The following is a 24,491-nucleotide window of genomic DNA, read 5'->3' on the forward strand; positions in this document are numbered from 1 at the left end:
CTCCGTGGCGGTGACTGCAGGAGGACGGGGACACTGGGGACAAAGGGGAGAGCCCACTCCGCTGGCGGCCACCTATTTAGGGGAGGTGACGCTGCCTGCGTGCTGTGATGCTACTTACCAGAAGTCTCGTGGTTATGGCGTAGGGCGACGGAAGGGTTGCTGCAAAGGAGGCGGGAAACACTCAGGGGACGCCGCAAAGCCCTGGGGTGCGGGTGGGACGGCGGTGGGAGCGGGGCCGGGGCCGGGGTCGGGGCGCACCGTTGCCGTTGTACTGGATGAGGAAGGCATCGGCGTCCTGCTCCTGCCTCTTCTGGGCCAGATGCACGAGGCTCCGGCAGAGCGGGGTCAGCGCCCGGGTGAAGCGCACGGGGACGAGGAACTCGAGCAGGTACGGCCAGAGGACCTGCGGGCAGCAGCGCCCCGTTGGCCGGCAGCCTCTCGGCGCCCTGCCTTGCGCTCCCAGGAGGGCGGACGGAGCCCCAGGTCGCGGTCCCGGCGGCCCCAGGCTGAGGGGCGCGGAGGGGCGTGGCCAGCCCGGGGGCGGGGCCGCACTCACGTCACTCATCCTGTCCACGGTGGTGCTGACCAGGTAGAGGGTGCTGATGCTGATGGCCCGCACGCCGTCGGCCGGGAGGTTCTCGCTGTCGGCGCAGGGCTTCTGAGGCTGCGGGAGGGCGAGGGCCCCAGGCTCTCAGTTCTCGCGCTGGAGGGGCAGACCCTTCCCAGCCTCCCCTGAGGGACACCCTTGTCCCCTGGCCCCCGCAGGAAACCCACTCTGTGCTAAAATCGCCCAAGGAAGCAGGCTCACCCGGCTTAGTTCTAGTGGCCAGAATAAAGGAAACGGTGAGCATTTCCTATAAGCCACTGACTCCTGCGAAATAACCTCATCCCTGATGTGGGCAAGGCTGGGTCCACAGAAAGGAGAGGTTCTTCCTCCGTGGGAGCGATAATCACCCCAGGAAACACCATTTTCTACCGAGAACAGAGCCAAGCTCCACAGCCGGATGGGCCAGTGGTTTCTCAGACCTGAGGAGAGGGTGCTCCCAACCCCAGCTCCCTGGGAACTGACTGTGCAGAGAAGGACTTCGGCTCTCTGACCCTCTGTCCGGAAAAGCACACACTGGGCAACACAGAGAAACGGCGAAAACTGGTAGGAAGCACTGAACGCCTTTCACTCAGAGACCAGGAATCAAAAACAAAGACAGGAGTTCCTGTTGTGGCTCCGTGGTTAGCGGACCCAGCTGATATCCATGAGGACGAGAGTTCGCTCCCTGGCCTCGCTGAGTGGGCTAGGGATCCAGCGTTGCCGTGAGCTGCCGTTTAGGCTGCAGATGTGGCTCAGATCCCGAGTTGCTGAGGCCGTGGCGTAGGCCGGCAGCCGCAGCTCCGATTCGACCCCTTGCCTGGGAACCTCCATATGCCATGGGTGCAGCCCTAAAAAAAAAAGAAAAAGAAGAAGAAAAGAAACCAAGGATGAAGTAGAAAAAAAGGAGATATTTAGGGCTTGAATAACGATTTTTAAAGCATGCTCTAAAAATACAGGTAAAACTTTGTGCCAAATAAACACAAACAACTTTGAAAACCCAACCATCTACTAGACCAAAGAGAACATCTCAACAACCTTTTAAAAGCACAAATAGGAGTTCCCTGGTGGCTCAGCCAGTTAGGCATCCCACATTGTCACTGCTGTCACAGGTTCAATCCCTGGCCCAGGAAATTCCACATGGGGTGGGCGTGGCCTAAAAGAAAAGAAAAGAAAGTGCAAACCATGTGATAGCAAACAGTGAGGCCACACACAGAAGTCCAACGGAAGGAGTTCCCACCGTGGCTCAGTGATAACAACCCGACTAGAATCAATGAGGATGTCACTTTGATCCCTGACCTCATTCAGTGGGTTAAGGATCCGGTGTTGCCATGAGCCGTGGTGTAGGCTGCAGATGCAGCTTGGATCCCGCATTGCAGTGGCTGTGGTGTAAGCTGGCAGCTGCAGCTGCAGCTCTGATTTGACCCCTAGCCTGGAACCTCCATATGCTGTGGGTGTGGCCCTGAAAAGACAAAAAAAAAAAAAACAAACAAAAACAAAACAAAACCCAAAAACTAAAGTCCAACAAAAGCAGAAATACTACAGACCAGAACAGCCTTAACCTGGAAAACTCCATAGGTAGGAAAATAGTAATATGACCCAAGAACAAGGAAAACTGTGAAAAATTATTAGAGCTGAAATACAGAATTTTTGTCTTATTGAAGGTTAGTTGATTTACAATGCAGCAATTTCTGCTGTACAGCTAAGTGATTCAGTTATACACACTGTTTATCTTAATGCTTTTAATTTTTTCAGTTATACTTGGTCTATAGTGTCAGTTTTCTATGTATATTCGTTTTATTTTATTTATTTATTTATTTATTTTTTTGTCTTTTTGTCTTTTTTGTTGTTGTTGCTATTTCTTGGGCCGCTCCCGCGACATATGGAGGTTCCCAGGCTAGGGGTCGAATCGGAGCTGTAGCCACTGGCCTACACCAGAGCCACAGCAACGCAGGATCCGAGCCGCGTCTGCAACCTACACCACAGCTCACAGCAACTCCAGATCCTTAACCCGTGAGTGAGGCCAAAGATCAAACCCACGTCCTCACGGATACCAGTCAGGTTTGTTACCACTGAGCCGTGATGGAGGCTCTATTCTCTGTTTCTCTTTTGTAGATAAGTTCATTTGTGTCATCTTTTAGATTTCACATATAACTTTTATCATACAGTATTTATCTTTCTCTGACTTACTTCACCTAATATGAGAATCTCTAGTTCCATCCATGTTGCTGTAAATGGCATTATTTCTTTTTCATGGCTGAGTAGTATTCCATTATATATATATTCCATTGTATACACACACACAACATCTTCATCTATTCAGCTGATGATGGACATTTAGGTGGCTTCCATGTCTTGGCTATTGTAAATAGTGCTGCAGTGACCCTTGGCGTGCATGTATCTTGCCAAATTCGGGTTTTCTCTGGATACATGCCCAGGAGTGGGATTGCTGAATCATATGGTAGCACTATTTTTAGTTTTTGAGGAACCTCCATACTGTTTTCCATAATAGTTCTACCGATGTCCATTCCCACCAATAGTGAAGGAGGGGTTCCCTCTGCTCCACACCCTCTCCAGCATTTTCTATTTGTAGACTTTTTAGTGATGGCCACTCTGACTCATGTGAGGTGATACCTCATTGTAGTTTGGTTTGCTTTTCCCTAATAACTACTGAACTGGGCATCTTTCATGTGCCTGTTGGCCCGATCTGTCTTCTTCGGAGAAATGCCTATTTAGATCTTTTGCCCATTTTTTTTTTCAATGCCCATACCCGCAGCATATGGAAGTTCCTGGGCCAGGGATTGACTCCGAGCCACAGCTGCGACCTATGAGTAGCTGTGGCAATGATGGATCTTTAACCTACTGCACCAGGCCGGGGATCAAACCTGAACCACTGCAATTGGATTCTTAACCCACTGCACCACAGCAGGAACTCCCTTCTGCCCATTTTTCAATTGGATTGTTTTTATTATTTATTTATTTACTTATTTTTAGGGTCACACCTGAGGCATATGGAGGTTCCTGGATTAGGGGCTGAATCGGAGCTGTAGCCGCTGGCCCATGCTACAGCCACAGCAATGGCACATCTGAGCTGTGTCTTTGACCTACACCACCGCCACAGCAACGCTGGATCCTTAACCCATTGAGTGGGGCCAGGGATTGAACCTGCGTCCTCATAGATGCTAGTCAGATTCGTTTAGCCCCTATAGGAACTCCTGGATTTTTTTTTTTTTTTTTTTTGGTCTTTTTGTCTTTTTGCCATTGCTTAGGCCGCTCCCGCGGCATATGGAGGTTCCCAGGCTAAGGGTTGAATCGGAGCTGTAGCTGCCGACCTACACCAGAGCCACAGCAACGCTGGATCCAAGCCACGTCTGCCACCTGCACCACAGCTCACAGCAACGCCGGATCCTTAACCCACTGAGCAAGGCCAAGGATCGAACCCACAACCTCATGGTTCCTAGTCGGATTCGATAACCACTGAGCCACAACGGGAACTCCCTGGATTGTTTTTTTTTTAATTGAGTTGTGTGAGCTGTTGTATATTTTGGAAATTAAGTCCTTGTCGGTCGTATCATTTGCAAATATCTTCTCCCATTCCGTAGGTTCTCATTTTGTTTTGTTTAGGGTTTCCTTTGTTGTGCAAAAGCTTTTAAGTCCGATTAGATCCCATTCGTTTATTTTCGTCTGTATTTCTATTGCCTTGGAGGCTGACCTGAGAGAACACTGCTGCCGTGATTTATGTCGGAGGAGGTTTGGCCTGGGTTCTCTTGTGGGAGTTTTATGGTGTCATGTCTCATGTTTCAGTCCGTCACCCATTTTGAGTTAGCTTTTGTGCTCTTTTTTTTTTTTTTTTTTTTTTTTGCTATTTCTTTGGGCCGCTCCCGCGGCATATGGAGGTTCCCAGGCTAGGGGTCGAATCGGAGCTGTAGCCACCGGCCTACGCCAGAGCCACAGCAACGCGGGATCCGAGCCGCGTCTGCGACCTACGCCACAGCTCACGGCAACGCCGGGTCGTCAACCCACTGAGCAAGGGCAGGGACTGAACCTGCAACCTCGTGGTTCCTCGTCGGATTCGTGAACCACTGCGCCACGATGGGAACTCCTCTTTTTTTTTTTTTTTTTTTCCTATTTGAGGGCCACTCTTGCGGCCTATGGCAGTTCCCAGGCTAGGGGTCGAATCAGAGCTGCAGACACCAGCCTACACCACAGCCACAGCAATGCTAGATGCGAGCGGAGTCTGTGACCTGCACCACAGTTCATGGCCGTGCCAGGTCCTTAACCTACTGAGTGAGGCCAGGGATCAAATCTACACCCTCATGGATGCCAGGCAGATTTTTTCCCACCGGCCACGACGGGAACTCCGAGTAGTCTAAGTTCAGGGATTTACGTGCACCGCCCGGCCGTCCCAGCACGACTTGCTGAAGAGACTACCTTCTCCTCCTCCTCCTGCTCCTCTTCTTCCTTTTTTGCTGCTGTGGCGGGTGTGGCTGGCAGAGGTGCCGATGTGGCTGCATGGACTTGGGATGTCAGACGGCCTCCCTGGGCAGAGACCCTGCGCCTGTGCTGCATTCACCCCTGCAAGAGGGGGTGTGTCCTGCGAGACCCTTGCTGGGTGAGCACAGGAGCCCGGCTGCATGTACAACCCCCCTGAGTCCTGCAAGTCCTTCTGAATCACAAGCATGGAGGTGGTCTTAGCATCCCTGACCCAGAGACCCAGCACCAAAGCTAACTCAGGAAAACAGGCCACCCAAACAGCAATTTGCCTATGAAAGCAGTTAAGTTCAGGGTTAAGTTTCCGACAAAGACACCTCCAGGCCCATGTGGTTCCACTGGGGAATTTTACTCAAAATTTAAGGAAATAATGATACCAATGCCTCACAAGTTCTTCCAGAAATTAGAAGGGGAGGGGACCTTTAATGAGGCATTGCCAGGGAGAGGCATTAAGTACAGACCAATAACCCTGCTGAAGAGATGCGAAATCTCTCAACTAAATATCAGCAAATCACATCCAGCACCATAGCAAAAGGATCACAGATCATGACCGAGTGTGGTTTACCTTGGCACGGCAAGGTCCATTCGATATTCAAAAAGCAATCAATTATGTCAATTTCAAACTCAAAAGAACTGCAAGCGGACTCTTTGCTGGTGACAGACTTGAAAGCAGACTCTGCTGGTGACAGACTGAGTGAGCTCCCCTCCTGCTGGGACCACAGCAAGGACATGAGCCCTCGCCACCTGCGCTCGGCAGTGTACGGACGGCCCCGAGCAAGGCGGCGGGGCCAGAAAAAGGAACAAGGGCCATTCAGACCGGAAAGGAAGACTGAACTGCTGGAAAACACGAGGTTCCAGATCTATGAAACAGAATCAGACTCGCAGACGTAGAGCTGCGGCCGTCTGTGGTTGCCGAGGGGAGGGGATGCGGGGGAGCAGGGACTGGGAGTCCGGCATCCGCGGATGGACCTTTCGCATGTCGGTGGATAACCAAGGTGGTCCTACAGAGCACGAGGACTGTACTCATCGTCCTGCGAGAAACCACAGGGGAAAGTACACACGCGTAACCGAAGCCCTGTGCTGTACAGCAGAAATCAACACCACGTTATAAATAACTACACCACAATGAAATAAAAAATAAAAGGGGAGCCAGGATGTTCTACGCGGACAATTCCCAAGAATCTATAAAAAGCCCGTAGGCTACCAGGTCGATATGTAAAAATTCAATTGTAGGAGTTCCCACTGTGGCACAGCAGGTTAAGGACCCAGTGTTGTCTCTGCGGTGGGGCGGGTTCAATCCCCAGCCCAGCACAGTTGGTTAAGGGTCCAGCATTGCCACAGCTGTTACAACTCGGATTTGATCCTGGTCCGGGAACTTCCACATGCCACAAGGGCAGCCGGAAAAAATCAACCGTATGTCTGTACACCATTAACGGACAAGTGGAGATTGGCTTGTTCATTACAATAGCACTGAAAACATAAAACAGCTACCAATCTAACAAAATGTGTACAGAATCTATTTGCTTTAGACGACACACGATCCATGGACGAATTCAAAGACGACCTAAATAAAGGCAGAGAGGTACCATCTTCACGAATGGGCAGACCCCACTTCAGCTCATCCAAGGGTCAGCTCTCGCCTCTTCTACAGATTCCACACAACCCCAATCAGAATTCTAGCAGGTTTACTTCTGTAGAAATCACCAAGATGATGCGAAAACTTATATGGCTAAGCAAAGGAACTGCAATAGCCAAACACAATTTGAAAAGAAGACTAAGGTTAGAGGACTCGGGCTCTCTGGCTCCGAAACTGACGTGAAGCTTCAGGCAAGACAGTGTGGTCCCAGCAGGGACAGAGAGACCAGTGGAGCAAGACACGTCGATAAAGCCACTTGACTACTGAGAAAGATGCCAAGGCGAAAGCCATCCATGTAGAAACGGGCCTCTTTCCAGTATAAGGTGCTGGGAGCACTGGACAGCCACACACAAGATAATGAACCTTCATCCAGAGCTCACATTTAAACAAAAACTAACTCAGAATGGATCACAGACCTATAGGTAAAATCTAAGACGTAAAACCTCTAGAAGAAAACATAGGAGAAAATCTATTTTTTCTGGGTTAAGGATCATGCTGCTGGTTCGGCCCTAGAAAAGACCGAAAAAAAAAAAAAAAAAACCCAAAGCAAAACAAACAAACAAAAAACCCAAAAACTATTTTTTTCCTTTGCTTTTTAGGGCTGCACCCACGGCACATGGAGGTTCCCAGGCTAGGGGTCGAATCAGAGCTGCAGCTGCCAGCCCACACCACAGCCACAGCAACGCCAGATCCGAGCCGCCTCTGCGACCTACAGCACCGCTCATGGCAACGCCAGATCCTTAACCCACTGAGTGAAGCCAGGGTTGAACCCATGTCCTCGTGGAGACTAGTCGGATTCGTTTCTGCTGAGCCACAATGGGAACGCTGACCATAGGAGAAAATCTTTGTGACTTTGGGTTAAGAGAGGATTTACTAGCTAGGACACCAAAAGCAAGAAAATAAATAAAAACCGATAAAGCGGACTGCTAAAATATTAAAACTTCTGCTTTTTGAAAGACACTGTTAAGAAAATAAAAAGATAAGTATGATGGAACAGATTTGTCAGAAAATATTTACAAGCCATAAATCTGATAAAGGACCTGTATCCCAAATATATAAAGAACGCTCTACACTTAATAGCTAAGAAAAGAGGAAGTTCGGGAGTTCCTGTCGTGGCTCAGTGGTTAATGAACCCAACTAGTAACCATGAGTTTGAGGGTTCGATCCCTGGCCTCGCTCAGTGGGTTAAGGATCCAGTGCTGCCGTGAGCTGTGGTGTAGGTCACAGACGCGGTTCGGATCCCATGTTGCTGTGGCTGAGGTGTAGGCTGGCAGCTGTAGCTCTGATTGGACCCCTAGCCTGGGAACCCCCATATGCCGTGGGTGTGGCCCTAAAAAGACAAAAAAGACAGACAGAAAGAAAGAAAGAAAGAAAAGAGGAAGGTCCTTCCCCTGTGGTACAGCTGGTTAAGGATCCAGCATCGGGTGCACAGAAAACAGAAAGAAAAAAAAAACACACACACACACACAAAAAGCAAGCCACCCAGTTTCAAAATAGGCAAACGACGTGTCAGACATTTAAAGAAGGTACGCAGATGGCAGAGAACCACAAGAAGGCCTCACCGGTCACCAGTGAGACGCAGATGAGAGCCACAGCCCCGCAGAGTCTCCATCAAAAGGGATAAAAGGCACAGTTCTCAGCGTGGGAATCCCTGATTTTTCAGAGAATGGCTTGAAAAAGAAACAAACGCCACAGACCAGAGCCCCCAGCACCGAGGGACACCGCAACTCTGCTCCACCTCCGGGGCGTGAAAACGGCACGGCCTCTTCAGAAAAGAGTTTGGAAGGTTCTCACCAAACCGAACACAGACCTTCCACATGTCCCAGCATCTCACTCCGGGTGCTGCCCCAGGTGTCCAAACGCAGGTCCGGCACCTGCCCGACCGGAAACAATCTAAGCGTCCCTCCGCTGGAGAGCCGGTGACAAACTGGCGCGTCCAGGCCACGGAATCCACCTCAGCAGTAAGACGAGGTACGGATACGCGTGACAACACCGATGACCTCACACACCATGAGGCGGTGACGCGAGTCAGGCTCAAGGGGCAGAAAGGAGATGAGGGTTGCCGGTGCCCTGGGGCAAGGAGGGGCTGGCTACAAGGAGGCCGAGGGACCTGCGGCAGCTGGAGCCTTCTGTGTCCTGACACGGCAGTGGCCGCACAACCTGTAAATGACACATCTCTCCCAGGGACAGGTGCGGGCAGGGTCCTGTCGCCACCGCACAAGCCCTGCCAAGGCCACCTTATCTCAGAGCGACAAAAGGTGCTCTGTGTTTTAAAAATGCATCCTGGACACTTAGAAACTGAACAACGAAGCCTCACGGGTCCACCCAGCTCCCGCATCGAGCAGGGCACCAAGGAGGATGGCTACATTTCCTCCTGTTCAGAATTAGAGAATTCATAGAGTCTCGATCAAAAGGACAGGTCGTAGCACAGGAGGCCATGAGTTTTCAAACGTCAATCCTCCAGCCCCCAGGGGCGGGGCGGGCGGTCTCACGGCGCCTGTGTCACCCCTGCTACCCTCCCAGCCGCTGTGAGGACGCAGAGCTCCGAGCCGGGCACCCCTGGCCGGGGGCCACGCGCCCCGGGTCAACTCCAGCATTTCGGCCTCAGTGCAGACGTCCCACTCAGGGGCACAGGGAGCCCTGGACGGGGCCGCCTGGGTCCCGAGCTGGCCCCGGAGGACAGGCCCGCCCTGTGGGCCTGAAGACACCAGCACCAGGGCGGGAGGCGCCCGAGAGCTGGGCTCAGCCACAGGCCGAACCCCACCTTTTCCTCAAGAAACTGAGATTTGCGGAGTCACTTTAAAAATAGAAAAGCCTCACGCAGAGCCAAGTGCACAGCCTGCCTCTCCCTCCGAGTCCAGGGAGCAGAGGCAGCGACTCTGGCTGCAGGGCCCGACTCAGAAGCCTGGGAAAGCAGGCGGCACCCAGACCCGGCCGGCGTTCAGCCACCCACCTGGCCTCTCTGGGGCCAGGCAGCTTCCGACGACCTCGTCCCTGACAGCAGGGGGCACCGTGGCCCGCAGCAGGTGGGGAGGCTCCCCTTACCTCCGACTCAGGCGGCAGCGCGCACTGCTGCACCACGTATTCCATCATCGCCTCGCCTCCGGGCTGCTCCAGGTAGCCGTGGTGGGCCATGGCGCTGATCACCTGCACCACGGCCCGCTTCACCTGCCCGGAACCAAGAGAGAGGTGGCAGGGGACTCAGACGGAGGGCTGCATGTGACCGTGGCAGGCCAGCTGGGAGACAGGACTCTGACCCTTTCTGTCTGCACACGTGCCTGAACCTGCACTCACACCCCCACCCGCACCCGTCTCGGCACCCACACCTGTCTCAGCACCCATACCGGTCTCAGCAACTGCACCCGTCTCAGCACCCGCACCCGTCTCAGCAGCCATACCAGTCTCAGCACCCACACCCCTCTCAGCACGGATCCCCCGCACCTCCCTCCCAGGCAGCAGACGCTGGTTCTCTGGCTCCAGAAGCACCGGCCCCCTGCCCAGTGCTCGCTACCGCCTCGGGCTGTGGGCTGGGCTCCTCAGGGCGGCTGCCTCCACGGGCCGTCACACCGGCTCCGTTCACCCTTCAGGGCAAAGTCCCTGAATCTGCACTTGTCTCCCAAACACCCCGGGAGCTGGGAGCCGGCTGTCCAGCCCCACTCGATAACTCCGTCTGGTGACGCGAGAGCACCGCCAGGCCATCAGGCCGAAAGAGCACCACTGTCCCCTCCAGGGCCTCCCACTCTCACTCCGTCCGCAGACACGGCCGATGCCCCTCCTTGGGGGCCCTTCCCTGTGCAGGTAACGCCTCCCCTCCCCCGGGCCTCAGGTCGTCCCCAACTACACAGGTGTCCTGAGTGACAGTGGGACTGCCGGGTGTGGGGGTGGCTCGCCGGAGCTTGGGCTAAGAGCACGTGGCCACCACATGCCATGTGGCATCACACGGTGTGGCCCTTTCAGGAGGGTCCCAGGGGCCCAGGGCCCTGAAACAGATGCAGGCTTGGTGGCTTGGGGCCTATTTCACTAGCTCCTGAGACTCTCACGGAAGGTGCCAAAGGACAGGATATGCCCAGGACGTGCCAAGGCTGGGGGGCCCCGGGGGTGAGCACGGGGCCCCGCACCTTTGAGCAGGCAGGCCCGGCCGAAGCCTGCTCCGGGCACAGGTCAGCATCAGTCGTGTCGTCAGTTCTGGGCGGTGTCCCTAAGCCCCTGCATGTCCTGCCTGAGTCCCGTGTCCCTGTCCCCCGGGGCTTCAGCCACATCTATCTGCCAAACCGTGTGATGTGGGGGGTGGCTCTGGGCCAGGTGGTGCCGGCTCAGCCTCCCAAAGGAGGCCAACCAGGTCCAACGAGGACCCTGGGCACACGGCTGGGGCCTCGCTGGCTGGCAGCCCTCGTGCATGCAGTCACCGCACGCCTCTCTGGGGACAGGACAAGGAGGGCCCCAGGTTCAGACTCTCCCGGGCCCTGTCCGCGGCACCTCTGCCCTGGCTGGTGTCTGTCTGTCTGTGTCTGATAACCTGTGCGGCGACTGCGACAGCTCCTGTGCGTGCCAGGGCCTCTCGTAGAGTGCGACTGGGCCCCGGCGGAGGCGGGGGGGGGGGGGTTCCAGAGGCCACCTCCCAACTTCATGCCAGGAGGAGCTGGGGCCTCAGCCGCACTCGCCCGCTCAGGTCTGGGCCTGGCTGAGGGGCGGCCGCCTGGTCCGTGGTGGCTTCAGATGCCCGCCCAGCCACACTGCCGCAGCTGCTCTCGGCGCAGAGAGGGCCGGCCCTCCGAGTTACCTTGCTGTTGGTGTCCAGAAGGGGGAGCTTCATGGAGGAGAGGATGAAGGGTTTCTTAACTTCCATCTGCGCGGCTGCAAGAAATGAACAGATGGCTCAGGCTCCCCCAGGACGGAGGCTGCCGGCCCATCCACCACCCGAGGCCCAAAGCCATGAGGTCCCACGTGGCCCCCAGGACAGAGGAGAGAGTGCACAAGCAAAAGCCCACCCGTTTCTCTCCAGGAGAAAATGACTTTTTGGCAAGAATTTTATATCCAGCGAAACTGATCAGCAAGTATAAACAGCAGAAAGAAACCGTCACTGACAAGCGAGAAGTCAAGGACTGTGTCCGCCTGAGCCCTTCCCGTGGGATCACGGGAGAAAGACCTCAGACGAGCAGGAGGCGCCGAGACGCCACCTGCCACCCGCCACCGCTGGGACCGCGGAGGCCCGAACGCTGCTCCTGAGATGGTGGCAGGCGGGAGGGCACGTGCAAAACACTTCCCGTTCTTAGCGTTTCCCTGGAGGGGTCGCCTCAGCCGTGGGGGGCTTGGCGCATTAACGGGGAGAAGCACGCGGGCTGCTCCCGCGCCATGTGGCCCTTGAGGAGCAGGTTCGCAGAGAGCAGACGTACAGACCGAAGAGAAAAGACCAACACAGCCCCGAGTCGAAGTGCCGTGTCCGTGTGAACCCATAGAGATGTTATCCACCTGCTGTCACACCCCTGGAGCCCAGAACAGCGGCCACCTAGCAGCGAGGGCCCCTGCAAGCACCCGGCCGGTGTCATGAGAGACAGCCTCTCGCTAAAGGAAACACAAGCTTTGGGACAAATAGCTGATTCCAGGCCTGGGGCAAGATACACAACAAACTGGCCAAAAGCTCTGAGGCCACATCAAAGGATCCAGACTGGGAAGAGGCTCCCACAACCCAAAGATGACGCAGTCCCAGCTTCAACAGCGGTACTAACTGCAATGAACTGACATCTATCAGATGTGTTTCCATTCATAAGCCCTCATGATATTTTAAGAGAAATGGTCGCCGGAGTTCCCGTCCTGGCGCAGTGGTTAACGAATCCGACTGGGAACCATGAGGTTGCGGGTTCGATCCCTGCCCTTGCTCAGTGGGTTAAGGATCCGGCGTTGCCGTGAGCTGTGGTGTAGGTCGCAGATGCGGCTCGGATCCCGCGTTGCTGTGGCTGTGGTGCAGGCCGGCGGCTATGGCTCCAATTCAACCCCTAGCCTGGGAACCTCCACATGCCGCAGGTGTGGCCCGAGAAAATGGCAAAAAGGCCAAAAAAAGAGAGAGAGAGAGAGAGAGAGAGAGAAACGGTCGCCATTAGATGATGATGGGCACTAATCTATTATCTCGAAAATGAGAAAAAAAACCGAAGAGGCAAGGCTGACCCTGCTTTTCTTATGAAGCCGCACCCCTGCGTGACCGAATGGGAGAGGGTGAAGACGTCCTGACCGAGGTGTCCGGTGGCTCAACGACAAAGGAACGGAACCTGCTCCCGGCCCCACCGCCTCGGCCCCGGGAGCGAGGCTGGGCCGCCCGCGGCCTTGCCAGAGCCAGCCGCCTGGGCCCGGCCCTGACGCCGGACCCAAGTTCCCGCCGTCTGCGAGAAATGCAGACAGAAAACACGAACCTGCACCTCGAGAACAACCCCGTAAAGGAGACTCTCCAGGTGAAATGGCCCCGGCTCTTTCCGCAGATAGACCATAACGGAGAAGAAACCCGGGTGGGCGGGGGGAACCTGCGACTTGAGAGAGGCTTCGAGGCGGGGAGTGCTGTTTGATGCAGACAGAAGCTGCGCTTTGCAAGACGAGAAGAGGTGCGCATCAGACCAACTGCAAACGAACCGCTTAAAGGGCCAACGGCCAAGCCTCCAAAAGAGGGAGAAGTTCGTGTGTAATACACATGCATACAACTTTCCCGTTGAATGTTAGTGCTTCAGGCATAGAGCAAAGTGATTCACTTCATACATGTGAAAAAGAATACATATACGTTTAAAGGTTCTCTTCCACTAGTTTATTACAAGACACTGAGTATCGTTCTCTGGGCTGTATGGTAGCTCCCTGTTCTTTATTTATTTTACACACACCAGGTGTATCTGTGGGTTTGTTTTTTTTGCTTTTAGGGCTGCACCCGTGACATGTGGAGGTTTGCAGGCTAAGGGTCTAACCAGAGCTGCAGCTGCCGGCCCACACCACAGCCACAGCCACAGCCACACCAGATCCGAGCCGCCTCTGCGACCTACACCACAGCGCACGGCAACGCCAGATCCTCAATCTGCGGAGCGAGGCCAGGGATCGAACCCACAACCTCATGGTTCCTAGTTGGATTGTTTCCACTGCACCACGACGGGAACTCCACTAGCGTGAATCTGTTAATCTCAAATTCTTTCCCCTTTGGTGACCCCAAGTTTGTTTTCTGTCTGTGAGTCCGTTTCTATTTGGTAAATGAGTTCTTTCGGAGCATTTGTATTGGATTCCATGTAAAAGTCGTGTTATATGATGTTCGTCCGACTCACTTCACTCAGGATAATCTCTGGTTGCTACCGTATTGTGGCAAATGGCATTATACATTCTTTTCTACGGCTGTGTAATGTTCCACTGTATACATGGACCACATCTTCTTTATCCATCCCTCTTTCAACGGATATTTAGGGTATTTCCCTGTCTCGGCTGTTGTAAATGCTGCTGCTGTGAATATTGGGATGCGTGTATCATTTTGAATTAAGCGTTTTCTCCAGATACATGCCCAGGAGTGGGGCTGCTGGATCATACGGTAACTCTATTTTTAGTGGGGGGGGGGTTTTGGCTGTGCCCTAGGCATGTGGAAGTTCCCCGGCCCAGGACTGAATCCAAGCCACTGCAGTGACCTAAACAACGGCATCGACAATACCAGATCCTTAACCCACCGAGCCAGTGGGGAACTCCTAATTTTAGTTTTTTAAGGAACAATAGTTTTTTTACATATAATTTTTTTCCTTTTTTTTTTAGGGCCGCACATGCAGCATATGGAAGTTCCCAGGCTAGGGGTCTAATCAGAGCTACAGCTGCCGGCCTCCACCACAGCAGTGAAGGATCCGAGCCGCGTCTGCGACCTACGCTGCAGCTCACGGCAACGCCGGATCCTTAACCCACGAGCAAGCCCACGTCCTCATGGATACGAGTCGGGTTTGTAACCCACTGAGCCACAACAGAAACTCCTCTGTATAATTCTGTAATGGCCGTGCCTAAACTACAGCACTTCAGGGACGTAAGTTTAGACAAGAAAACTCGCAGGTCACGAGTTCCAGAAGATCAGGCAATCTCGCGGTCACCTCCTGCAGCTGCATCGCTTTCTGCGGGACCGCCTGCGCCACTGGAAGCACCTGGACCCGCTGCTGGCCTGCCGCGGCCAGAGCCAGGGTGTCCAAGGGAGGCGGACAGAAGGCTTGGCGCCCTGCTCACCTTCCCGAGGGGCTGCAGCCACTCTGAGGCGCTTGTCGTCAGGCCCCCGTGCAGGATGAGTCCAGTTTATGGAAGAGCAGTGCCCTGAATCACCCACATTCTGCCTGTGGTTGGCACACAGGCCCCACTGAGCGGGCGCGTGTTTGGAGCGGGAGGGTGCTTGGGATGGACTTCCAGAGAGAGGGTGGTACACGGGGCACCAGTCGTAACAGGTGAAGGTCCCAAAACCCAAGTCCTTTAAAGCCTGGGAATTGTCCCGAGGACAGACGGCAAGAGCAGACGCAATTCTCTACGAAAATCCAGACCACAAGCCCCGCCCCGGCCAGCGAGGCGCAGGCTCCTCCGCTCAGGGAGCTCAGCTGGCCTGGCGGCCAGCAAGCCAGCAGGAGGCTCTCAGGCTCGCCGACCGCTGGGGTGTCAAACTCTGGGACACACGCCCTCTTGCAGAGAGGGGAGCTGGGACAGGGCCGACGGGGGCTGAGGCGGCCATGCAGCCCCTCACGCACTGGCACGGCTGGTGGCTGTGAAGCAGGTTACCGCGTGGCTGCTGTGTAACCCACAGCCCACACCTGGGCACATGCCCAGGAGCGTGGAAGCGTGTCCACACAGCACGGCATCCGTGACGGCCAGAGTGGAGACCACCCAGGTGTCTCACCTGCTGGACGGGTAGCGACACATGGGGGAGGGGCTGTCCAGCAGAGTAGAGACGAACAGGGGGCAGGGGGGCAGAGTGGCCGCAGGACAGGCTTGCTTCGGGCACCATGAAAAATTTTAAAACTGCAAGAGTGAGTTGTCTGGCGTGTACATTACACCTCAAAGCATTCGTTTGAAGAAATAATAATAAAACGGTAGGGAGTTTCGTGGCACAGCAGGTTAAGGATCCACTTGGGTTGCTGCCGTGGCACAGGTTTGATCCCTGACCCGGGAACGTCCACATGCTGTAGGTGCAGCCAAAAATGGGATTACGGCTACTATGGGCAGTTCCACCTTCTGATACGAGCGTTTCTGGGAAGAAAAGGGCAGGCTCAGGCAGCTGCCGAGAGACAGAACTGAGCCTTCCCACTTTTGCTATAAACGCCAGACCAAAGAATTCCCACATCACGCTCGGTGCTGTGCAGCGGCTGGGCGCATGGGGACAGGGCACCGGCCCTGCCCCTGCTGTCCCGGCAGGGCCCTGCAGCATGCACAGTGGCCCTGGGCCTGCCCAGGTGTCCAGGGGAAAGGGAAGAGCATTGCGGGCGCAGAGGCTGGGGGCCGGGGCCACGGAGAGGCGGGGAGGCCAGGAGGCTGCCCACAGCTGTCCGCTGCCCAGCAGCTGGAGGAGGCCTGGCAGCCTTCGAGAGCAGCGCGGGGAGGGGACCTCAGTCCTGAGCAAGGAAGGGCCTCGGAAGTAGCAACGTGAACAAGGCACGGAAACTGGATGTTGTCTGTATTAACCCTTCACTTTGAACTTGGAGAGATGAGCCTACCTGCACCTGCTGGGTCCCCAGGGCCTGGGGGTCTGGGAGACAGGGCCCTGGCCTCAGAAGGACAGGCGGGCCCCACAGTGCTGGGGGCGGTGGCCAGGCTGCAGCTCCCAGAGGGGCCCTGGCAGTGAAGGTGGTGGTGATGCCCCGGGCACTGTGGAGACACAGGCCCCCGGACTACACAACGTCCAGGGTCACAAATGTTGGACCAATGGCTACACTTCAGTGCGAAAGTTGCTCCCCGCACGCGTCCCTCCAACCCAGGGCTTTCCGCTTGCAGAGGCAGCCGCGCCTGGGCTTGCCCCCTACCCGTCTGCTCCTTAAAGCCTCACTCACGCCTCCTCTCCCGCTTGCCAACGAGGCTCCCTATAGGGCAGACGGTGTCAGGCCTGGGAGAGGCCGTGGCCCCCGACGGGAGGCGCCTCCTTCCCGAGAAGCCAGGACCCTGCGGCTGGCCGGCCGGCTGGCCTGACGACCACTGAGCCGACGCTCCCACGAGCACGCTCGAGCCTGAGCCCCGTCAGGGGTGCACCAAACAGCCCTGCGGCCAGGGCATCACCCCCCGCACACGGGAGACAGGCCTTCACCTGCCGGTGTGCGCGGAGAGCAGCAAAGGCCCGGACGTCGTTAAGGCTGGCCTCTCAGTGCCTCCCTTCGTCACATTCCGTGGTGACACAGGAGGGACATGTATGTCATTCTGCAGCGTCTGAAGAAGCCGTCTGTCTTAGAAAAAAGCACCTTGACAGGCCACAGCCACCGAGACGCGGCGGATACCAAGACGTAGCAGGTATCTTCTCAAAAATGAACAAAGCGAGGTTGTCATTTCACGGAAAACAGCGGACAGTGTTGTCAGTTTTAAAGCCTGACTTTCAAGGGAAAATGAGAAGGTTGGGCATTGATTTTGCCCCTGGGCACTTGGCACAGTCCCTGTTCTTAGACATGAACACGTACAGCTGGAGATGGTGCCGCCCGCGGGGAGCCGCACACCCCGAGACCCAGACGAGCCCGGCAGGATCACGCGCGTCAAAGGCCCCCGGGGGGAGAGAAGGCAGCGGGATCAGTGGTGCCTCGGGTTCGACCCTGGCCTGACGCTGCTGCAGCTGTGGGGCAGGTCACAAGGGCGGCGAGGATCTGGTCCCTGGCCCAGGAACTTCCTCTGCCACAGGGAGGCCAAGAAATGAAAAATAAAACGTCTTTTTAAAAAATCAGGATAACTGTCACTTTTTGGGTGAATGGAAGGAGCCGTGACTGAGACGGGATGTGGGGAAGGGGTTCCCGACAGGGCTGTGCCTCAGCTCGCGGCAACATCAGATCCTTAACTCACTGAGTGAGGCCAGGTATCGAACCCACACCCTCACAGGCACTATGCCAGGTTCTTCACCCACTGGGCCACATGGGAACTCCTGAAGCAACGTATTGAAAGGTCACTCCACATCCTGGGGAAGAAGTATCACCCCGAAACAGCCGGGACGGTCATTAAAATTTCTGGATTTACAAAAGTAAAATTCCTTCGGGCATCCAGGCCAACAAGACCAAGTCTCCGTGAGGAAAATCGGAGCCTCGTCAGATGCTTCAATCACAATAACGAGGCTCGCAGAGAACGGAGCAGCGCATCAAGGTTCTCGAGGAGGAGAGAGCGCGAGAGGCAAAAAGGTGGCGCGCGGCTGGTCGGGCTGGGAGGGTGTGGCGCTCCCCGGGCACAAGAGGCTGCCTGGACCACAGCGCCCAGGACCGTACCTCTCCTGCCGGGGGCCAACCGCAGCCCCAAGTTTCATCGGCTTACACGTCCGTCCCAAATCTGAAGACATCAAAAGCAGCCAGCCTGGTCCAGCCCGGCCTGGGTTTGCACCCTGGGCCTGCCGCCTTGTGCTGCTGCAGGGAGGGCGTTCCAGCACCTGAGCCAGCTCTTCTGGCCCAGGGTAACAGTGCCCTCTGGAAGGTGCCCAGAAGGTTCCCGGAGCTCAGATGCGGCAGGAGCTCCATGAAGAGCAGGGCTGCAGTGGGACAGCAGCCCTGCCGAGGCCCCAGCCCCGGAGGAGGCTGCGGCCTCCAGCCGGTTGTGTGCCCCAAAGTCACACAACGCTCCGTGTCAATTATCTCTCAGGAACGTTGAGAAAAGAAGAAAATCTCGTAGCCGTCGAGAAAGTTTTTTCTTTCTTGCCTCTTTAGTGCTGCACCAGTTGGCAGATACCCAGGAACCTCCCAGGCAAGGGGCAGAACTGGAGCTGCAGCCGCTGGCCTACACCACAGCCACAGCATGGGGTCCAATCTACTTCTGCAACCTACGCTAGATCCTTAACCCACTGAGTGAGGCCAAGGATCGAACCCGGATCTTCATGGACCGTAGTCGGGTTTGTTACTGATAAGCCACAATGGGAACCCCGAGAAAAAAGAATTTTTAAGGACTTCTGATAGATAGATCAATAAGCTATTAACAAATTTCTCATTGTAAATCAAAATAAATATATTTCATAGTTTTATAAAATGGTGAGACACCACAAAACACCACAAAAGTGGCCAAAATGAAAGACTGACAGGAGTTCCTGTTGTGGCCCAGTGGGTTAAGAACCCAACTAGTATCCATGAGGATTCGGGTTTAATTCCTGGCCTCACTCAGTGGGTTTAGGATCCGGTGTTGCTGAGGTTGTGGTGTAGGCCGGCAGCTGCAGCTCCGATGAGACCCCTGGCCTGGGAACCTCCATATCCCGCTGGTGCGGCCCTGAAAGAAACAAGAGACCGACGAGCGCCGAGAAAGACGTGAAGCAGGAGGACTCTCGCTGCTGTGGGAGGTGCCAGGCGCGGGCTGGAAACCGGGGTAGAAACAGCTACTCTGGAAAACAGGAGGCTTTAGCCCTGCAGTTGGACACACGCCTTCCTTGGGACCTGAAACTGCTCCTCGACGGAAGGACAGGAAAATATTTGCACCGAAACAGCCAGGAAGCAGCCCCTACCCGATCGTTCACTGGGAGGCCCTCAGAGGGACCTCCCGAGCCATCAAGTCACAAACAGAACGCCCCGGGGACAACCAGTGATTCACCCCACCCCGCGCAGCCTGGCCACCCTGCCCTGGGTGCGGCCGGGCTCCCCGCAGGAGGCCCCGGGGCGGTTTCTGGTGTGGCCTAGTCCTCACAGCTGGTGGGCCCCGTGACCTCACGGCGTCGGCTCGGCGTGCACACCCTCTGCATGAGACAAGCTTCGGAATAAAAATCATGAGGCACGACAGACAGGCCTGGGCTGACACTAAGTTCTCGAGATGTACTCAGACGTGAAGCGTGTTTTGAACCACATTGTTTGGTTAGGGAAAAAACCTGTCTGCTGCATAGATGCGCTGACGTCTACGTAAACGACCAGAAAAGAAGCTAAAGGAACCAATGAAACACAGGTGCGCAGCAAGCGACTCAAGGGGCATCACGGCGAGGGCAGCGCTAACCAAGGAAGGTACGCAGGTCGGGCGCACAGAGGGCAGAGCCTCTGAGGACAGAGACCCCAGTCGGGGAGCCAGGCAGGCGCCCAGGGCCCAGCCACCGCCCGGACAAGCCCCACAGGCCCCGGCTTCACCTCCTTGCCCTCGGGTCCGGGAGCGCCGTGGGCTCAGGGAAGAGGCTGGGGGGCTGCCAGGGGCCTTCTCTGTCCCAGCCCCATGGCCTCCAGTCTGCGTGCCTTCTGCTGGGAGCCGGCAGGCTGCCTGCCACACCTTCCTAGGCTCCTGGCCACCTGGGCCGAGGTCCGGGCGGCCGTTCTCCCCGTCCCTGTCCCTCCCGGGGGGCTGCCTCGTCCCCCCCCCCAAATCTGTGCGCTGCCCATGCCCAGGGACGCTGTTCGGTGGGCGCACTGGTCCTGTGAAGGGCCAGAAAGGGCTCTGAGGCTGCCGGGGCCACACGGGATCTCCGTCGCCGGTTCCTCTTCCTCGGCTTTGACAGCCCGCTGCCGTGTAAAATCACTGCCACCACGGCCCAAGGCCACTGTCAGCGGCCGAGACTCCCCGCGGAAAACAGACCCACATGTGAAAACTGCTCAGGCTCGTAGCTGATTAAATTCACCTAAAAAGCCAGAAGCCCGAATTCTTCCATTGAATTGTGAGGAAACCATCAGACGCACAGAAGCTGAGGGGCGTCCTGCAGAACCGGCCCCACCTCTTCCCAAAGGTCCGCGGCGAAGAGACAGCGGACCGCAGCGCGCCGGAGCCACACCGGGCGGCGGCCACAGCCGGCAGGCGGCGCGACAGCTCGGCGAGACCCCGAGCCACCGGCCGGCGGGCCCAGGACCAGGGCGCAGCGTCCCTCTGCCTGCGGCCAGCCGTCAAGGGCAAGGTCAGCGACAGACACCGGCTGGCAGGCAGATGAGCACTGTCCCCGCAACTTTTCAAAACGTCTGGCATCCTGCGACACCGAAGGCTGGGGAAACTCTTGGAAGCATTCAAAGCAAGAAGCCCCTTTCGCCCAAAGGGTGGGAATCCCCGGGCGTCTCAGGCTCTGCCCCGCGAGGGCACTCACCGGCCGCGTTGATGAGATGCCTCAGCACCTGCAGGGTGCCCACACGGGTCCTCTCGCTGCTGGAGTCCAGCTTGGGCAGTAGGAAGGCCAGCAGGCGGTCAGGCGAGCAGCAGGCTGCAGGGCGAGGACACAAGACCCTCTTCGTAACGAGCGGCCCTTGGCCCCAGCCAGGCCTCAGCCGTGAGGTCCCGAGACGGCAGGGCGGGCACCCTCCGCAAGGGCCCCGAGCCGAGCCGAGCCCAGCCCACCAGTGCCCGCGCCGCGAGGTGCACTCACCCAGCACCGTGAAGCAGCGCAGCACCTCCTTCTGGTTGCTCATCACCAGGGGGCTGGACGACTCCACAGGCACGCAGACCTGCTCAGGGACGCGGGACACAGGTCACTGACACCCGTCTGGGGCAGCGAGGCAGGTGCAGGTCCCATGGGCGCTCTGTCTGCTGGCTGAGGGGCCGCTGGCCCTGTGACTGGAGGCCACTCCGCTCCAGGCACTTGAGCCCAGCCTTGCAGTTGGGGCGGGGGGGGGGGACGGCCGGACACCCAGCATGGACGGCCCCTGGGGGTGGGGCTCAAGGGACGCTGTCCTGGGCCCTTCTACCCAAGGCCTGAGCCGCTCCCCGACCCCACAGTGACCTCGGGATCATAAACTGCCCCGTTTTAAGGTACTAGATTTTGGAGTAATCAGTCAAACAGCAGCAGATAACTAGTGCAAGTGGGTAGTCACCTGGAAAAAAGATAAAACTGGATTCTCAGTCTCTCCCTAAAATAAGTTCCAGATGAATTTAACAATAAAAGTACAGGGGAAAATGGGAGAAAGGAAAAGTCCATTGCATGGGAGTTCCCGCTGTGGCTCAGCGGAAACGAATCCAACTAGCAGCCATGTGGATGTGGCTTCAATCCCTGGCCTCGCTCAGTGGGTCAGGGATCCGGCATTGCCGTGGGCTGTGGTGTAGGTCACAGACAAGGCTTGGACCTGGAGTTGCTGTGGCTGTGGTGTAGGCCGGCAGCTCTAGCTCCAATTGGACCCCTACCCTGGGAACCTCCATATGCCGTGGGTGCGGCCCCAAAAAAAAGCAAAGAAAAAAAGTTAATTGCAGAATTTGAAAGCCTTTTCTAAACATAACAAAAGCTAACTATAAAAGATGATAAATTATGATGTAAAAATTAAGTAATTTTGCATGGCAAAAAACATACCATTAAGAGAGCCACACAATAGTGGGAGGGCCAGGGATGGAACTCTCACCATAGCAGTGACAATGCTGGGTCCTTAACTGCTAGGCCACCTGGGAACTCCTCTTTCCAATCCTGGTTGCGAAGAATTTAGATGACAAACAGGGGCTGAATTTCATCAAAAGCCTTTTCGGCCCTGACGGCGGCGCTCACAGAGCCTTTCCCCCCATCTGTTTCCATGGTGACGTGAGCTGACAGGTGTCAGCCTGGAACAGCCCCAGTTCCTGGGCTGAGCACAGAGCGCTTGGCCTTGGGTCCAAGAGCCTCACTGAGTAAAGGACCCTCAGCTCAACCTAACAGACGTGAACAAAGGGTTTCCTGGGTGGTCCTGCCTTGGATTTGGAATCAAGATGAGCCTCACAGAATCTAGCAGGTGGCTCTGGACTTTTTTTCTCTTTTTTTTTTTTCCTGTCTCTTTAGGGCCGCACCCACGGCATCTGGAGGTTCCCAGGCTAGGGGTGGAATCGGAGCTGTAGCTGCCAGCCTACACCACAGCCACAGCAACGCAGGATCCGAGCCTCGTCTGTGACCTACACCACAGCTCACGGCAACGCTGGATCCTTAACCCACTGAGCAAGGCCAGGGACCGAATCTGCGTCCTCATGGATGCCAGTCAGGTTTGTTACCACTGCGTTACAGTGGGAATTCCGGGATTTTTTTCTCATTTCCAAGCCCACTGCACAGGGCAGAAGTTAGCTCTTCCTCGAAAGTCCTGTAGAACTCAACTTTAAAGCCATGTGGTCCTGGGTCTGTTTCAAGGAAGGAAGGTCTTGGAACGCGATTTCCGTTTCTTTATTGCTTTCAGTTTTCTATGTCTCCTCTGCCGACTTTGATGTTTAAAAGTCTTTCAAGGAATCTATTCATTTCATATGGTTTTTCAAGTTCATTGCCATTGCTCACAACACTTAGCTCAGTGTTTAACATCTCCACCGCAGACCTCCCGCCCCTCGTGGCGGGCAGTCTGTGCGTGCGGGGGAGAGGGCTCGGGCCAGCGGGCCTGGGGCAGGGCTGATATGCAGCAGGTGCAGGCCGGGGAAGGCGGGCAGGGTGTGGGCAGTGCCTGGCTCCCTGCTTCTCTGCCACAAAGAGCCGGCTGCCCAGGTTCTCTCACTTAGAGAGTCCTCCGGACTCAACTCCCGTCCCCACCACCTCCAAGCCGCGCATCTGACCTGGGGGGCGGGGCCTGCACGCTGAGGAGCCTCCTCGAGGCCGTTTCTCTGCAGAGCCTCCAGGACCCTCCCCTGCTCTGCTTGTGCAGGGGCTCTCAGGCACCCACAGGCGGAGGAGACACCCCAGCCACTGCCCCTGTCCTGCTGGCTGCCTGCTCTTGCCACCGGCACGCAGGTGTCCTGTGTCCCTCTCGGGGCCAGTGCTGAGCAGCTGCATGGCCAGGGCTGCCCTCAAATGCGCTTCGGCCCCAGCCCCTCCCCCTGCGCACCCACCCAGACCAGGACCCACCTGAGCGTGCAGCACAGCCAGGACGGAGTCGAGCTGGACCTCCAGCGTGCGGCTGCCCACGCTCACCGCCGCCTCGAGGATCTGGGCCAGGCTCTGCTCGTGGCAGGGAGGAGAGGAGACACTATCAGTCCCACCCGCAGCTGAGGGGAGCCTCCCAACACGGAGCCCACCTTGGGGTCAGAGGGGAGGGGGAGGGGAGGGATCGGGAACGGGGGCGCCGGTGAGGCCAGGTGGCCCTGGGTCCCCAGGCTGCCAGGCCATGCAGGGCGGTCCACATGCTCCGCTGAGCCTGCCCGCCCCCGGGCTGCCCCCACCCGCGCACCTTGGACATGTGGGCGGTCTCGGCGTGTTTCTTGTAGAGGGCGAGGACCCCAGGCAGGAGCTTGGGCAGCTGTTCCTCCAGCTTCTCGCTGGGCAGCAGGTGGCTCATGGGCCCCAGGGCCTCCACCACAGCGAGCCGGAGCTGGGAGGAGACAGCGGCAGGCACCGGCGTCCAGACCAGCACGGCAACGCCCGCAGCGAACGGCAGAAATGGGTAAAGAGCCCCTTCGCCAAGAGCCCAGGCTGAGGGGGGCAGACCCCGAGACGGCGCGCCTCACAGCGGGGCCCCCAGGCTGGACACCGGGGACCCGCTTACCGTGCGCGGGGGTCCCTAAAGGGGCCCAGGGAGCGGGTCCCGCGGGGAGAGGTCGGAGGCTAAGGTCAGGGCCAGGACGCAGCCGGTGCTGGGGCCGCAGGAGGGAAAGGGCGTCTGTGCGTCTGGGCCTCAGAAACAAGCCCCGCTCTGTGGGGACCTGCGGCGGAGACCCCCTCCCTCGGCTCCTGAGCACAGTGCCGGCGGGGGGGCGGGGGGCGGGGGGCACGTCGACAGATCCATCCTCCCCCCACGCGCAGAGGACAGGCTGACAGCAGAGACCCAGGTG

The 24,491-nt window shown here is 56.8% G+C and overlaps 1 protein-coding gene across 12 annotated transcripts in view; it reads right to left on the bottom strand.

Annotated features, from left to right (window-relative positions):
* Nucleotides 1-24,491, bottom strand: part of MROH1 (maestro heat like repeat family member 1) — a 70,701-nt gene that overhangs the window by 21,585 nt on the left and 24,625 nt on the right. For all 12 annotated transcript variants that reach the window (XR_007135636.1, XM_047785484.1, XM_047785485.1 and 9 more), the window contains 9 exons: nt 23,891-24,031; nt 23,569-23,661; nt 21,160-21,238; nt 20,884-20,997; nt 11,491-11,564; nt 9,756-9,878; nt 557-664; nt 259-403; nt 119-159 (listed from right to left, as the gene is read on the bottom strand). Coding sequence is in view for 11 of the 12 variants with exons in the window: in XM_047785484.1 (XP_047641440.1) it covers nt 119-159; nt 259-403; nt 557-664; nt 9,756-9,878; nt 11,491-11,564; nt 20,884-20,997; nt 21,160-21,238; nt 23,569-23,661; nt 23,891-24,031 (918 nt within the window). In the remaining variant the exon portion in view is untranslated. The remainder of the gene's footprint in view (nt 1-118; nt 160-258; nt 404-556; nt 665-9,755; nt 9,879-11,490; nt 11,565-20,883; nt 20,998-21,159; nt 21,239-23,568; nt 23,662-23,890; nt 24,032-24,491) is intronic.

The sequence above is a fragment of the Phacochoerus africanus genome, chromosome 6 (genome assembly GCF_016906955.1).
Source record: "Phacochoerus africanus isolate WHEZ1 chromosome 6, ROS_Pafr_v1, whole genome shotgun sequence".
NCBI classification, from domain to species: Eukaryota; Metazoa; Chordata; class Mammalia; order Artiodactyla; family Suidae; genus Phacochoerus; species Phacochoerus africanus.